The sequence below is a fragment of the Cardiocondyla obscurior genome, linkage group LG05 (assembly GCF_019399895.1).
Source record: "Cardiocondyla obscurior isolate alpha-2009 linkage group LG05, Cobs3.1, whole genome shotgun sequence".
Classification (NCBI taxonomy): domain Eukaryota; kingdom Metazoa; phylum Arthropoda; class Insecta; order Hymenoptera; family Formicidae; genus Cardiocondyla; species Cardiocondyla obscurior.
In genome coordinates, this window is record NC_091868.1 from 7,818,021 (window position 1) to 7,834,236 (window position 16,216).

Here is a 16,216-nt window from a genome sequence, read left to right on the forward strand (position 1 = left end):
TTAACGTGAGATCCAGTATGTAGACGCGGGATATAATTGAAAATCTTTTTGTTAATGTAAAAAAATATATAAAATAATAGATAACAATGTTTATTTGTAGCGTATACTTAATTTAATAGACGTTCAAATTATTGAATTAAAGCTAAAAGCGAAAGTTTAGCACTATTTTATTGACGGGCTCCTAAAAGAGCAATCAGGTAGATGTTCCGTTACCCGAATAGAAACTCTGTCTTTAGAAACACATTAGGACATCAAAGAGGCCGGTGTTCGAATTAGAGAGCACATCGTGGCTCCGACAATGAGGCACGCTCGTGTCCCGTAAACCCGCCGTTAATGGGGAATATAATTCACAGATTACAAGTCCTCGTTGCGCTGGAAAAAAAAAGAAAAAAAGAAAAGGGCGTTATCCCTCTCACGCCGCGCGTTAATTGTCCACCTTGCGCGAAGGCCTAACGCTCGTTTACGCAACGATTTAAAAGGATTTTGTTCGCGGTGTGACACTTTATCTCGCGTGTCGCGTAGATAAGGAGAGTTAATTGGCGGTGACGAGTGGCGTATAATTAACGACGTCACGGCAAATAGGAAATCGAAAGTGAAAGAGTAACGGTTCGACGTTTCGTTATAAACGTGCCGGCTGAATCAGCGAGAATTCTCGTAAGGATCGGCCGTGCAAGATCGCGGCTCGAAATGCGTCGTCTAGACGATTTGGTAGATCGCGAACGATGCCGACGATGCGTCGCGACGCCCGCGTCGCTCGACCGCTCGAAGGGGGAGGAAGGGTAAAAAAAATAAACGCACCACGGGCTCGTCCGGGATTTGAACCCGGGACCTCTCGCACCCGAAGCGAGAATCATACCCCTAGACCAACGAGCCGCTCGTCGGTAGGCTCTCTCGTATGGAAACACTAGTGCAACGGCTGCAGGTTACGCTAAACTAATTAGCGATCTTACAACACGATTGTATGAAATACGTGTGATTAGCGTTCCACCTGTCGCACAAGTCCAGTCACGCTCGTGTGCTTTCGGATTTGCGCTTATCCCGCGAGGAACGGAAATGAGCACTCTGCATCTTCGGACTTGGCACGGAGTTTAAGTCTCCGTCTTAGAAATTTTGAGCAACTACGGCCGAGGACACTTTGCCTGGAAAGTAAACTTCGCTTTCCCGTCGAAGCATCCTCCGTTACAGGTGGGTTTCGTTAATCTCGAGTATTTTATCTCACCGTACGATCCGTGGGAGAAAAATTAAATAATACACGCGTCTAGAATTAATTTCTTTAAAAGCCTTACACGAATGTTGAATTGCCGATGGCTAATAGATAATTTGAAAGTATCGCACGGCGTAGTTACAAGTGGCTTTCGTCGCTGCTCTTATCATTCGATCTGTATCGGCGCGCGAACGGCGTCAAGTCGCAGCGGTGGAATTAGAACGAAGCGGCGGGTTGACGGAACATATTATTTACAATCGTAGACGAATATAATGTAAAACGTATGCGATTAAACGGGAACGAGGGCCGCGTAGGGATGGCGAGAGAGGAATCGGAGACTTCACCAGAGTCCGTGGCTCCATCTGTTGCCCGGGACATCGATTCGCGTTGCGTGCTATTCGCCTCCGACCTCCGCGCATCTCGTTTCATCTTAGAACAACCGGCGTGTTTTGAGGAATGCATGTGGCCTACAACAAAGTTGAGGAAAGGTCACGAAGCGTGGGCCGCGCAATTACTTTTCATCGCGCCAGCGTAATTGCGGGATCCTCTCGTTCGCGCAGGGGGGAAAAAGAAAAAAAAAAAGAAATGAAAGAGGAAGAAAGGAAAGAGGGAAACGGGAGAAATCATTCTTTATGTACCCGTTTCGTTCAAATTTCATGTTAAACCGGGGTCTCGTGAAGTAAATTCTTAGCCGGGGGCTAGAGAAACAGACCTCTGGGGATGGTACCTTCGAAAGGGCAGCCGGGAACAGGGGAAGAATAATGAAATCCTTTGTGGAAATCCGATATTTTGTAGCAACCGAGATGCAAATGTCACGCATCAGTTTTACCTGTAAATGGAATTTTTTTTTTTCTCCACTTTTAAATGAAAAGAAATGGCCGAATTTACTTCGAGTCATCGTTACTGAAATATTAAGTTTGTTCTATAGACAGGCACGTGATGGATTTGCAACTTTCAGTCATTATTCCTTTTAAAGCAACGTGTTTTTACTGTATTAAAAAATTACTTATTACTAAAGAGTAATTGTATTCTATAGAATATAGATTATCTATGTCGGTTTTAATAATGGACGTAATAAAAGGATTATTCGATAGGTATCCCTTTCGGTGATATATGACGATTCTGAAAGGGATGACAGTGCCATAAAGTACCATTATGACCATTGAGTAACACCAATTTCAAAAGGAACCCCTTTCGGAAAACCAGAACGCATTCTTTTGGCTTTCATGGTGAAAATTGAACAAAGCGTCTGTCATAACGATAATGAAGAGAGCTCAATAATTTTATAAAACAGAAAGTCATAGACGGGGAAAAGTAATTAGTCATCAAGTCCGCGACGTTCGTTTTAGACAAATATCCTGTCGTTTTACACCCAGGCCTGATTAATCACCGCGTAAAGCTTCGAAGTAATCAAGATTCGATACGCCGGGTTCGTATCGAAGTAAACACACGGTTAGCTCATCGCTGGATAAATTTACATCTTTCTCCAGCGGCGGTGAAATTTTTCGTCCCCGCAAAAATTTTGGCCTCGCACATTTGAAATGTCGCTCGGCACGCATGCCGAAGGAAAGCGACGCAACTTAGGCACCGCGTGCACGCACGGAGGGAAAATCTCGGCGAGCGAGCGAGCGTGATCCGCCGGCTATGTTAAAAAGCGCTGAATTTAATCGGCCATCAAGCACACGCCGTCACGGTCGTCCCTCCAAGGACGTGTCTCGAAGACTCATCTCGTTACACGCGTACGCACGTATCTGTAAGTACGTCATGTATCCGTTCTGGTCGAATCGGAGTAGTACCGTGTCGCGTGTAACGCAATCGTTTCGACGCACCGCGCCGAGGATCGCGACGTCTCTCGCATTAAATGTCACATTCTAAATAGCGAACCGTTACGTAAAGCGAACTGCTGTAAATCGTTCCCTTGATACAGAAGCGAAACGTACGTATCGTCGCCGACGTCGTCGCCAATCGCCGTCGGAGTTACGAGACTTTCCCACGTTGCTCGTACGAAGAAAGTCACGAAAATGACCCTAATTCGCCGACATTATGCCATCGCGGGAGGAGAGAAAAAAAAAGGCATTAATCGCGACAAAAACGAAAGTAGATCCTTTTTTTTTTGCCCGAAGATTAATCGCGGGACATAATAACGTACATCGAAAAATTAGGATATTTAACTCGCTTCCCTTTTTTGTGTAATCATCATGAGCTTCGATTACTTTCGAAAGAGAAGATTAGAGAGTTTAAGGTCTGTCTTCCTGGTGTAAAAGGAACCAGTTAATTCCGACGGTGGTTACAAAACGTACAGTTAACACAAAAAAAAGAAAAAAAAAAAAAAGAAAAAAAGAGAAGAAAAGAATAGAAAGAATAGATCGGAATTTTTTCTTGTAACATTTTAAATCCATGCCGTATACAACATTTTTCTTTTTTCTTATTTCTCCTAATTTTAAATACTGTATTCTTTCAGTGATTTAAAAACTGTAATGAATTCTATTCTTTTTTTTTTAATCATAAAGCCATTGTTTATGAATAGGGCGAAAGAAAAATGCGGAGCTCGTCGCAAACTTTAAAAGTCCACAAGTGCTTATGTGTCATAGATATACTGAAAAAGGATAGGGGGGGATGACGCAAAGAAAGGAGTATAGGTAAAGTCGAGAAGAGAGGGTAACCGAGTGAAGCCCCTCCCTCGTTAGCCCCCTCCGTGCCCGAAGAGAAGGATTATCCGGTCCTCCACCAGAATCCCCACCAGGTAGTCTGACAGGACCCACAACCCACCTGCACCACTCGGTTAGACCGTGCACGCTCCTCCGCTGATCCGACGCACAGTATGCCCATAAGGCCCATTCGAGGTATACTTACGAGAGCGCACGAGCGAGCGGAGCCGATCCGCGCGGCGGACGAGCGAGCGAGCGAGCGGAGGACCGATCAGGCGGCCGACGGGGGACCGCGGAAAATAAACGTGCAGAAGTGGGGGCCGATTCAAGAATCGATGTGGACACCCTCGCCTACCAAAGTCATTCACCTAACGGTCATCGGCGCGTCAAGAGTCTTCATCTTCTTCCGTTATCCGGTCTCGCCAATCGCGGGGACTCGCGTTCGCCATCGGTCGGCCCGCTGCGACCTGTCGCGCGAAAGAATTCACGGCGCGGCGTGAGGCCGACGGACAATTTCGCCCGGTTCGGAAGTTCACGACGGTCCGGGACTGCCCCCGCGGAAGAGAAGAATAGTGATCCCTTGGCAGAACTCGACTACGAGTATCGAATAGTGCACGGCAGAATTATTGTGACTCGAGAGATTCTCTTTTGAAGACGCATTTTGGTGAAAATGAATTTCTGAGTGGATAACTGGTCGTGCGGATTTGTGGTCTTCTACCTGCGGGGCCGAGGACAATGAACAAAATCTTGTTGTGACCGATATCTCATATCGTGACGAGATGTGCCTTGAGGAACGCAGCCTCGGAGAACAGTTGTGATGCAATGGAGCGCTTCGTCTGAAATCAAGCCGCTGCCGAACGCTATTTATATTCGCACCACGTTAATTCATCGTAACAGCAAAAGTACGTACTTCGTGATAGACTGTTAAATTAATATACGCGCTGAAAATAATATTGAAACGCAACGCTTGCCAAAGTTCTTAATGACGCTATTATTAAAACCGTTCTTTAGAACCCTCAGACTAATTATACGTTCAAAAATTAAATTAATTTATGGACAAAACAAAAGAAAAAGAAAAAATTATCTAGAGCTACAATCGTAATGAGATGTCGCCGCGATGTCGTTCAGCCTGGCGCAAGGTGCCAGTTAATTTTCAGCGTTACGTGCTCAACTAATTTGCCAGATGCGCTTGTGCCCGGGGAATCGTATTTGACGCAGCCTTAATGATATCGAACCGTGTAATTCCGCGTCATGCCTCGGAGAACGACAGTGCGATCGAGTACGCGCGAGCGATGAGAATCCGCCGCGGAATCGGTTCGTCGCGGATTAGGCGCCGCGATGAGTTTTCGGTCGCGGCTCGTCAGTCCTGATGGACGCGCGCGTGCATTGTCGGACCCGCTCGTCTACGTAAATCGTGGAATTTATTCGCGGTATCGCGCCGCGACGAATCGCTCGCGCGTTCGATCGAGGGCCGGTTACGACAATAGAATCGGAAACAGCACGGTGCGTCGCGCGAAGGCCGATCGGCGAAACGCGCGCTGAGCGGAACGCCGCTGCGTTTCGAAAGAACGGAAGTCGCTCTTCGCAAACTGGAGCCGTCACCGCGCGATGCCGGGGTCATCTCTTCGTGCCGTGGTGACAAATACCCCCGATCGAATTCCTCGGTTAATTTAAACGAATTGATCGCGCAAAAGGATCGATCTCTTCGACGGTGGTGTCGGGCGAGAAGAATCGCCGTCGGCCGGCGGGACGCTTCGGCACGCACAGCGGTCTTGATATCGACACGAATTGTGCCACGGTTCGGCAAAGAAGAAAGGGAAAAGTTACGTCTGATCGACGGGAAATCGCAACATAAATATTTTTTTACTGCACTCAACATCAATTGCGAGTAAAACCGTAAAAAGTAGCCGTAAGCGCAAACCTTTGTCGAACCATCCTTTCTCGTAAATTTTCTCGGAGCGCATGAAATATATGGCGAAGCTTTTTACTCCCGAAAAAGAGTGAAATTAACGGAAGATATTTTCAAGAACACGACTGTGCACGCTCTTCTCTTTTTTCTTTTTAGGAAGAACGGTCGCTTTCTTCTAAAAAATATACGAGGACATCTGTCTTACCGTAAGAGTTAAATGCCAATTAAAACCGTTAGCCATTGTTGTGGAAGATCTTTAGAGCTTTCCGTTTTTTAACACGTTAAACCTTTTCATTTTCCAAGCGTGTCACAGTTCCGAAACAGAAAAAATTTCAGTCAGCAAAAAAAAAATCGCGTGTTTAATGACATTTTCAATTAACTTTTATTATTTATTAATTGTAATTAGATATTTTTTTTTTTTTTTTTTTTGGGCATAGAAAAATACACGCGAGTACATTTAGTAAATCCACTTTTTTAGACAAATTTAATTAACGAAATCTAATTGTTAATAATAATGTGGAGGTAGGGTTTTTTTTATATCTTTGCAATTGAAGTTTTCATTCTTTTCGAGTAGACCGTTCCGACTACTTGCCTCGTACCTTTGGAATTCCCTGAAATTGTGTAGTCCACTTCTGTCTTCTTCTGTAACTTCGAAGTATCGACACTTCACCGCGAGATGCAGAGCATATAGACTGGCTGATTACAGTTTTATTGCTTTTTTGGCGCGCATTCTTGTACGACTCCGCTGCTCACATGCCTCGGAATAACGATCGTAATAATTGTCACGATCGTGAAGTTTCTGTTCACTCAGTTTATTGCGGTTCAACGCACTTCAACGTTTAGCTCGGCGTGAAAACGTAAAATCCTATTACGTAATATTATTTCTATTTAAGTTGCAATTTTTTTTTTCTTGTTGCATGACTGTCGCTAATCAAATTACGCTTTTGATTAAACCCAAATTACATCTTCAAACGAGGTGCGTCTAAAAAGGTTGAAGAGTTTCATTACTCGGCAGAGAAATCGTGTTTTTTTTTTTTTTTTTTTTTTTTTTCTCGTGAAGAGAGATACAGTGGATGGTCGAGAAGGTCGGCATGGGAAAGGAGAACGAACGCGGCGCGATTCGCAGAAGTTACGATCGATCGCTTCGTAAGCATCGTGACAAATGCTCGGCCATCGTCAATGATCGCCAGGCGGAGAGACTTTGCGCGGGAGTACGTTGCGATTCTCACGGCTCGCCGAAGCCTGTTTGGCACAACAATTGCACGCAGTCTGCAAGGTCGAGCCTCGTGGCGGTGCCCGGCGATCTTGGCGATGATCCTCCACCGAGAGATCCGCCCATGAAGATAATACGCATCGGCTCTTGTCGCCGCGCGTTGAGAAACGAGCGTTTATTACGGGGCATCTTTCTACTACGCAAAAAGCGGACCGCCATCGTTGCTCGGCACGAATCAGAGATATCCAAACGGTTTATATTGCCAGAAATTCAATTTGCATTCCCGTGCCCGAATGTCGTAACAGCGGCCTGTTACGATTAGCGTGAAAAGGACGACGAGGAGCCGCATTCTCTCCAGCGGCTGCGAGAAACCGTGTGCTTCGTCCGGAAATTAAAAAGAAGAAGGCACACTGGATAACGCGCAATCTTTAATCTCGCGTACGAAGTCGCGCGGGCTATTACGATTACCCAGCCGTGAATCAGCGATTTGCATGCCTCGACCGCGACGGCCGGAGGATCGGCATAACAAGTGTGCGGCGACTACTTATCGCGGTCGGACGTAATTGTAAAATTCCCGATTACACCGAATAATTCTCGCGGAGCGAGATAGGTGGGTTATGTAGCTTTTATTAATCGCCTGGGTAAAACCAGAACGTCGCGCGTCCACGGTATCGCGAATTAGAATTCCTGATTTCCTCGTTTATTTTCGTTGATTGTTTGAATTCGCAAGTCGTTGTCGTGCACGGATATTTTCAGCAAACAATATTTAGCGTTACGTAAAGCCGCGTTATTTTAAAAGAATAACTTTTTAATTACTGTCGTACGTGACCATTATTTACATTTTACAATTTCTTCCATTTCTATGCGGAATCTAATCCGCTAACCTCGTTTGATTTTATCCGACGACATTGTGTTGTGTTTCTGTTGCAACACCTCGGCATGACAACAATATCGTTTAAACATCGCAATTGCATCGGCACGGAACGCGCTGCCGTGCATAGGAATCACCAGGTGAGACTTACCTGTTACCGGATGCACACATCTAATCAACGCAGGTTGCTGTCGATCAGGCGCCGGCACCGGGTTTAGCTCGTCATCGGGCGAACATCGTTTTCCCCCCTCTCGCTTGAAAAACTCCCAGCAATTAGGCTTGCAAAATGAGAAGCCTTGAGACTGTCGCTAATGAGATTATACCGAATAATCTGACTGCGATTAGGAAACGCTCGGCGATGTCGTTGGGTTTTGTCGTTCGTCGAGCGTCACCGAGCAAGCCGCGACACGGATACTGCCGGTTTTTCGACGGCGTCAGAAAACTATCTAAACTGTGGCGACAGAACGATCACGTAAGAAGAGATATTTGCGCCCTGAGCGCGGATTAAAATAATAAGGAATAAATTATCGAGCGTGAAATAGATCGGTCGTATGAAACGGATTCACCACCGTGAAATATTTAAGTGACGCGACGACGATTGTTGCGCGGCGCGGCGGAAGTGTACAAATGCAGGCAAGACCGAAAAATAAGAAAGAAAAAAAGGGAAAAAAAAAACACGGAATTGCAAGCGCGAGCCGCGTAGGTATGCCGCGACTGAAACGGCGGCATCCGCAAATGATAAGTGTCAACGACTGTTGGGTGTAGGTCAGGAGAGACTCCGTTGATCAAATAACGTAGATGTCTTTTCCATTAGTTGAAATTTACTTTCCCATTTAGCGACAGTCCGTCACGTATGAAAGTCGCTGGAGGTAGACACCGGTTGTGCCCTCGGATCGCGGTAAACATCTAGGTCGTCGCTATTGTCCCATATTTATGATCGCCAAACATTTCGGCGGAATGGAACGCGAGGAATGCTGGAAATACGCTGTACGCGGTCGAGGACCGAGAGAAACGGAATGAGTAAATAAAAAAATAAAAAAGAAAAAAAAAGAAAAGGGGGAGAGACACGCGGATAATTACGACAGCAGTCCATCCCGTTCATTTCCGATTGTTCCGCTGGTCTAACAAACGCACGTTGTGCAAGGGATTATGGCGTGAAATAAAAGCGACGAGGTGTGAAAACGAGATCGCGGAGCCACGGTCCGTTTTCTGGACGATCGGCCAAAGAAGGCGAAAGGAGTCGGCGGGGAACTTGAAAGGAGCGGGCGCGAGAGAGAAGGCGGAAAAAAGATGGACTGAGACAGCCGGTGGAAGGAGGAAAAAAAAAAAGAAAAAAAAAGCAAGCGCGCAAGAGTTTTCCGCTCGTTGAACGTAACACGCACCGCTTTGCCACGATCCAGCGATTCGCGCTCGCGCCGCACTGCAAAACGGCGCATTATGCAACGCGCTTCTTCTCTTACCCAATCGTGCGCTCGATCGGCGTAGGCGCACGATAAAGATTGCATCGTCGACTTGTCAAAGATACCGCGCGCGTCCGATCTACTTTTCGTTTCCGTCGCGTAGGAAGCGATCCGATCGCGGTGTCGCAAATCATTTCGATACGTCTAACAATCGGTTAGCTTCTGATATTTCCCAATATTTTTTCTTACAAGCGAGTTCACTCGGGGGAAAGAATTTAGACTGCGCTCTAAGCGAGAAGTGCGATATCTTTGAAAATCAACTTCCAGGCCTGCTCGAAAAATTCTGGAAAGCAGAACGACACACAGCGAGTTAGGAAGATTGCGGTTATTATTCGTGTCAATAACAATTAGACTTTGCCACTTATGAGCGAATGCTAACGCAGTAGATAAATTATTAAATGTTTAGAATGATGTTAAAATGATGCTGGACGACGAGATTTCACCGTGTGCCTTCAACGGAATGCTTGAATTTTTCTACGATTTAATTGCCGAAGTAGTACTTCCACATTGCGAAGTGGAAAATAATTCGTTTGTACACAGCCGAGTCGTGTCGACGCACTCAAAAATTGATTGTCTTCTTACAGATGAACCAACAGTGCAAGGTGTGCGGCGAACCTGCGGCCGGCTTCCACTTCGGTGCGTTTACTTGCGAGGGTTGCAAGGTGAGGCTTGATTAATTTTCGGATTTTTTTCGTTCTTTCTTTCTTTTCTTTTCTATTCTTTTTTTTTTTACGGCACACCTGCGTTGCGCAAAAGTGAATTAGAAATCGTTTAGCGAAACGGTTATACATTGCGCGATAATTTAAGATCGTATTTATACTCGGAAGGGAGGCGCCCGCGTTCCGGAGAATTATTCTACCGAGAATCAGCGGATACGAAGGAGATCGATCTCGCCGTGGAAAAAGCGCGTCCGCGATCGAGAGGAGAGAACCTCGCTCCTGATCCGTCGCTCTAATAGCCATGTTTTCCACGTCGATTCGTTCGCGTTCGCTTCTCGGCCGCGGCGACGAGCCGAGAGCTGGGCCGCCAGGGCGACGCTCTTTCCCGCGATTTCGCAAATACCCCACGGGCTGGCAGCGAGCGATCGCTTTCACGAGCCGCTCCGTGGCCGAGGTTAAACGTTCGGTCAGGCATGCGTGTCAACCTGGTCCGAAGTGATCCAAAAGCAGCGGCCGCACGCGCCCGCGATTCGGTCGAAACGCGGCAAACCGATCTCTGCGCCGCATCCAGCGTTGAAAAAAAAAGAAAAAATCCCGCTCGCTCGAAGCGTGAAGCAGCTCGAGGAGCGAGAAAAACGAGAACAGCGGCGGTTCGCGGGGGGGTCGCGGGATCCGCGTGGAGGAGGGAGAGCTGACATGCTACGATGGGCCTGAAAACGAAAATAACGAAACGAAACAATGTCGTGCTGACGTAATCGTGAACTAGGGCGGAAACAATTGTGGCGGACAAGTGCGAAGCGCCGGAAGCGGCGTCTCGAGCCGGCTCGACGATCGGAACGAAAAGGGGAACCTCTCGCGTGCGGCCTACGCCTGGGCCCGGCTCCCTTTTCCTGTTGAATAATAAGCTCTTAACGTTCGTGATTAATTTCTTAAACGCGAATATAAACAGTTCCTCGCTGCACACTCCGAAAGACGGCGAATGAAACGTAATTTAATTCGAATAACGTTAATACTTTCGCTTATTAGCATTGCCCGACGCAGTCATTGTTCTCCAGGCCGTTCGAATTTATTTTGTACAGTTAGCAAAGATGACGTATCGCCCTGATTTTCGAAACCCTTTGTCTTCCTGCCTCGCGAGCAGACAAACGAGTCTTCCCGAGGCTTAATAATTGTCCAAGCATAGTGCTACGAAACGAGCATAGCGTGGCTTCCAAGTAGGACCGTTTGCATAACTTCAGCGTGCGCGACGAACGAAGGGGAGTAGCGGAGCTGAAGCCCGAAGCAAGGGGGGGGAGGGCAGCAGGTAATAACGGTAGCATTTTCTCAATTGTGTCATCGCTTCTGAAGCGTCGCGCGTTCCTTTTCTTCTTCGCGCAAGCGTCGCCCGGGCAAGAAGGTGGAGGACAAACGACGACGACATCAGCGGGCGAAAATAAGTGGAACGCGATGCCGGCCCCATAGGTCTCGGCAGTGCGCGCATCGGGACCACCAGGCCGCAGGAAGAGCTCGTTTCCAGGACAAACGAACCAGAAACGATTAATAATATGGCGTGCGTACGAGCAGAAAAAGCGAAAGTGGACAACGCGGCCGCGCGCGTCCCTTTAAACGCTCGCCGATTCGCGATGTGACAGCCCCGCCGAGCGACATATAAACCGCGCGACGATTGGGAAATTCTAGCCATCAATCCAAGCGAGGCGAGCCGAAACTGTCTCGCAACGACCCGGTCATAAAAAGCAGTAATTCGCAACGGCGCTACGTTTGAGATCGTTTAACATTCTGTACGAAATTAACGTGGAGTAGGTTTCGAAATATCTCCTCTGCTAGATATTCTTTAATAATAATGAATTCACCGACCCGCTTGCTTTGTTAGAAGCTCCTGTCTTGGAACCACGCCGCTGTAACCCGCGCCATTTATTACGACCGAGATATTTAGAGCGATAATTTTTTTTTTTTTTTTTTTTTTTTTCTACGTACTTCCCTCTATGCAAAAAGAGAAACAAAGAGAAAGAAATCTCCGGTACGAAAGCAACGAGCACAGTGTCGGAATCACGTAGAATTGCACCATTTGGGCAATTAGCACGAGAACAACAGGCCGCACGCGCCTCCGACCATCGACCCCGCCGCGTCGCTTCTGCCCCCGCTCGTACACCATGAATGAGACAACGAGAGTGTACGGTTACACGCTAACGACTCCGACGTTGTGCTCGTTACAAGTGTTACAATGCCGTTTGTTTACAGTCCTGCGCCGACATTTTTCCACAAGTCTGTCGTGCATTTTCTGCAAATGTGATATAACAATTAAAAAGGAGATTTTTATGTTTATCACAGTATTGCCTATATAAAATGATAAATTTCTCAATACTCGGTCTTCGGAATATAATCAAATCAAAAAAAAAAAATCTTTTGGCTTACGTATACCGAGACTAATTAATAAATTCCTCACTGAACAATGGCGATCCGTACTTTTTCAGCGTAGCATGTCGCATCAATTCAACTCCCGATATATTAATTTTTAACGCGTCCGAGCGAATGCATTTCGCATGCAGTACATTAGTGCTAATTGGCTTGGTCGTGATTCTTGTTGCAGTCTTTCTTCGGGCGCTCGTACAACAACTTGAACAGCATCGCCGACTGTAAGAACGACGGCAAGTGCGTGATAAATAAGAAGAATCGCACCGCGTGCAAATCCTGCCGCCTAAGAAAATGCATTTTCGTCGGCATGTCCAAGTCCGGCTCGCGATACGGCCGTCGGTCGAACTGGTTCAAAATTCATTGTCTGCTGCAACAGCAGCAGCAGCAGCAGGAACATCAGCAGCTGGAGCAGCAGATCCAACAGCAGCAGCCGCTGCAGCAGCGTCAGCAACAGCATTACCAGCCAGCTATTCTCATGTCGCATCAGCTGTCGCAACAGCAACGCAATCCGACGACCTCGCCTATTCACGGCATCCACGGTAATCAGTGCAGGGACGAAGCGTTGATGATGAGCGCGGACGAGTACAAGAACTCAAACTCGCCGAACATAAGCTCGCCCGAGTCCCACAATAGCGACAGCTCCGTCGACGTCTCCGAAAGGAGAGCGGCCTTCGCCGGACACCACGGCATACGACCGCTTTCGCACTTGCCGCCGGTGGATCTGGCTTCCCTTCCTCTGCCATTAGGCTTCTCTCTTAGCAGTATGTCGCTCTTACCGTCGGCCTTCCTTCCGCCACCCAGCCTCACCATGTTTCCACCCTACGCCCACGTTTACGCGACGCCGCACGGCGCGTCCCATCCCCTCATGGCGAGTCATCCATCCAGCATTTTGCAACGCTCCCCGGTGACCACGAGCGACGAGAACGAGGAACTTTCGACCGCCACGACGTCGACCATGACGACGACCGTAGCTACCGCGACCGCGTTAAGAACCACGTCGTTATCAACCGACGACAAGGACTCTTACGAGAACAATAACAATAACGATCGATTTTGCTTGGATATGGTTCTGAAGAGCGAGCAAACGCCGGAGAGACCGCGGAAGAAAGTGCGGCTTCCCGAAGACAGCTCAACCGAGTGCAGTCCGGAACGGGAAGTTGTCTGTCTACCACCGCAAGATAATCCAATAGACCTATCCATGAAAGCCGTCGCGACGCCCGTTAGTGATCATTCGCAGACCGAGATAGACGACGAGATAGACAACGTCAGCGACACAGAAAACTCGGCTGCGAAGAAACCGATAGATTTAACGACAAGATCCTAAAATAGAGACAAGAACGACGATGTTTTTTTTTTTTTTTCTTGTGTAAAAAAGCATCTGTTCTTATTAAGACAAGTGTATCATGCTTTATTTAAATTTATTGACGTAAAGTTGTTTTTCACTTTCATTCGACTTCAAAAAAACGGCAATGTTTTATGTTAATATTATTATGAATTTTACGTGAAGAGTGCAAGGAAAAAAAAAGTTTTATCGTTTATATACGCAGGATTACTTTTCCGAAAAGAATTTAATTTGTGCTACTGAAATTAGAAATGGCAAGTTAAATTTTCACTTGCTCACAATGCGCTAACAACGAAAATCGCATTACGATATATTTTTTTTTCTTTTTTTTTTTTCTTACATAAAGTTTAGTAGCAAATTTAATATGATTTGATATCATAAATGTATATTTTTTGTTTATTTTATAAGTTATCTCGATTATTTATAATATTATGTCAAACCTTGGCAATATAAATAGTATCGGAAAAAGTTGCAAGTAGCGAGAGTTTTAGTAAAAAAAAAAAAAATAATTGCTAAATGTTGTTGGAAAATAAGTTGGAAAATACGCATTCGTTGTACATAAATTTATTATGTAAACGACGTACTCTAAGTATACGATTAGTTATAGACATATTCCGTGATTTAGAAAAATTAATACAAATGTATATCACTATATATTTTATCGTTAGAACGTTTTGAACAGAAGTTTTAAACGAAAAATGTACATATAATATCGAATGTAAATATAATGTTATAATTTTCTTGTACTTCACACTTTTTTTTTTATATCTTACATGTATTTTCGCACATTTAATTCGAAGAGTTCATAAGAAAAAAAAAGAAACAAAAAAAAATAGAAAAAAAAAAGAATATAGAAAAAAAAGACATAAAATTCAATATATTTTAACCGCATAAAGAAGAAAGCGAAATCTATTCATCGTTACACCCACAGTGTGAACCTTTGCATTTGATCGGCACAAAAGAGCAATGCAGTGATCCGAGATACTTACGCATTTGAATGACCGTGTGAATGGCGTGTCCCGTAGCAATTACTTTCTCGTTCGCGTACAGCCGAAATCCGGCGATTCTTGGCTCGCGCGATCACGCTATATCTATTCGCATGAATCAAGGAGGAAAGGAAAAAGCTCGCGACGGCCAACGTCTCAATTCCGAGTCAGGTGAGCCGTCGATCGATGCTCATTTGCGCAACATCCAATCGCCTTTAACGAGATTCCGCCGTTTTAATTAACGAGCGCGCGAGCCGGCATCGCTCGTTCGCTCGCTTATTCGCAGTAATCACGCGAGACGAAGATGAACGACGGCGAAGGCGAGCGTCGTCCGATGAACACATCGCGGTGCACCCGTGTACGCACTGATGTACAGGTATACGATGTCGGTAGCCGTTTCATCTTACAAACGCCTGCACGACTACCGACGTCGTGCCGTTTCCGTATCGGTTCGCGGTACATCGCGGAGATATCCACGAGACGAAATCTCTAATCTTAACAGCATAGCTGTTTTTTTTTCATTCATTCATTTATCTCTCTTTCTCTCTTTTTTTTCTTTTTTTTTAATGGCCGAGCATCCATGCGGCCTGTTTTAATAAAATACGGTTAATGTACTAGACATAAATTAGAGATTTACGTAATTTATTTCGACTCCTGTGAGAGTCGAATATTTAAAAGATGAAATTCTCGCTGATGATTATCATTAACATTTAAATACTTTTCTTTTAATTTTTTTTTTCCCCAAGATGTGCGATTTGTCTTTGTGAATTTATGTTAAAGTTATTTGAAACATTGTACACGTATATAAGTTTGATAATTTTAGACGAGCTTCGATTTCAATTTTAAATTTCAACAATGCATCCTCATCCCTTTCTTAACGATTCATACTTGAAAATTCCTGAAGGGCCTATCTCCCGCGAGTGAATTCGCGAGGAGTCGTCGCGATGGTCGAGAATTTCGGGGCGGCATTTTTTTCTTGCGTTTCGGCTCCGGATTCTCACAGGTGTTGCAATTTTTGTTGTCGTTTTATATAGCAGCGTAACCGTCGAACACAGCTTCGCTTTTAAGGGGGAGTTACAGTGCGATTTGTAGACTTGCTCAGGACCAGTAGTGCCTTTCTGGAATTTAAGACGAGCCGCACAAGGGACGCACACAATCGCGATACGGTAGACAAAAAAATCGTCTCATTCGTGTAGCTCGTACTGTCTACATGTCGACCGATCAGTACTTTGAGATTTACGTCGAAAAAAAAAATTAAGAGACGAGTTGATGTCGATTGTATAATATTATGATTTTGTGTATAATTAAAAATTTAAGTTTTATGATGATAATGTTAATGTTGCATCTCTGCATTAGATACCTATTAAACATTTCTTGTAGACCGAACATAGTCAATAACGGCCAGTATTGTATTAGAAATTACAATATGTATATAAGACGTTGTTTTATCCTCTGGACATATTTATTGTATTTATTTAATCATTTTTTAAACAAATATATATCTAATATGTT

At 45.4% G+C, this 16,216-nt stretch overlaps 1 protein-coding gene and 1 non-coding gene across 3 annotated transcripts in view; one reads left to right on the forward strand and one right to left on the reverse strand.

Moving 5' to 3' along the window:
* The window catches only part of LOC139102424 (knirps-related protein), a 103,262-nt gene extending 88,798 nt beyond the window's left edge, over nt 1-14,464 (forward strand). The window contains exons 1-3 of one of the 2 annotated variants that reach the window (XM_070656309.1): nt 3,779-4,754; nt 9,890-9,967; nt 12,552-14,464. In XM_070656309.1, coding sequence (XP_070512410.1) covers nt 9,890-9,967; nt 12,552-13,700 — 1,227 coding nt within the window. In that variant the 5' untranslated portion in view covers nt 3,779-4,754 and the 3' untranslated portion in view covers nt 13,701-14,464. Of the gene's footprint in view, nt 1-3,778; nt 4,755-9,889; nt 9,968-12,551 lie in introns of those variants that run through there. The other variant, XM_070656308.1, reaches the window with a different exon arrangement.
* On the reverse strand, nt 802-873 carry Trnap-cgg (transfer RNA proline (anticodon CGG)). The gene has a single exon. It is a non-coding gene; the product is annotated as a tRNA-Pro (tRNA).
* Nucleotides 14,465-16,216: the final 1,752 nt, after the last annotated feature.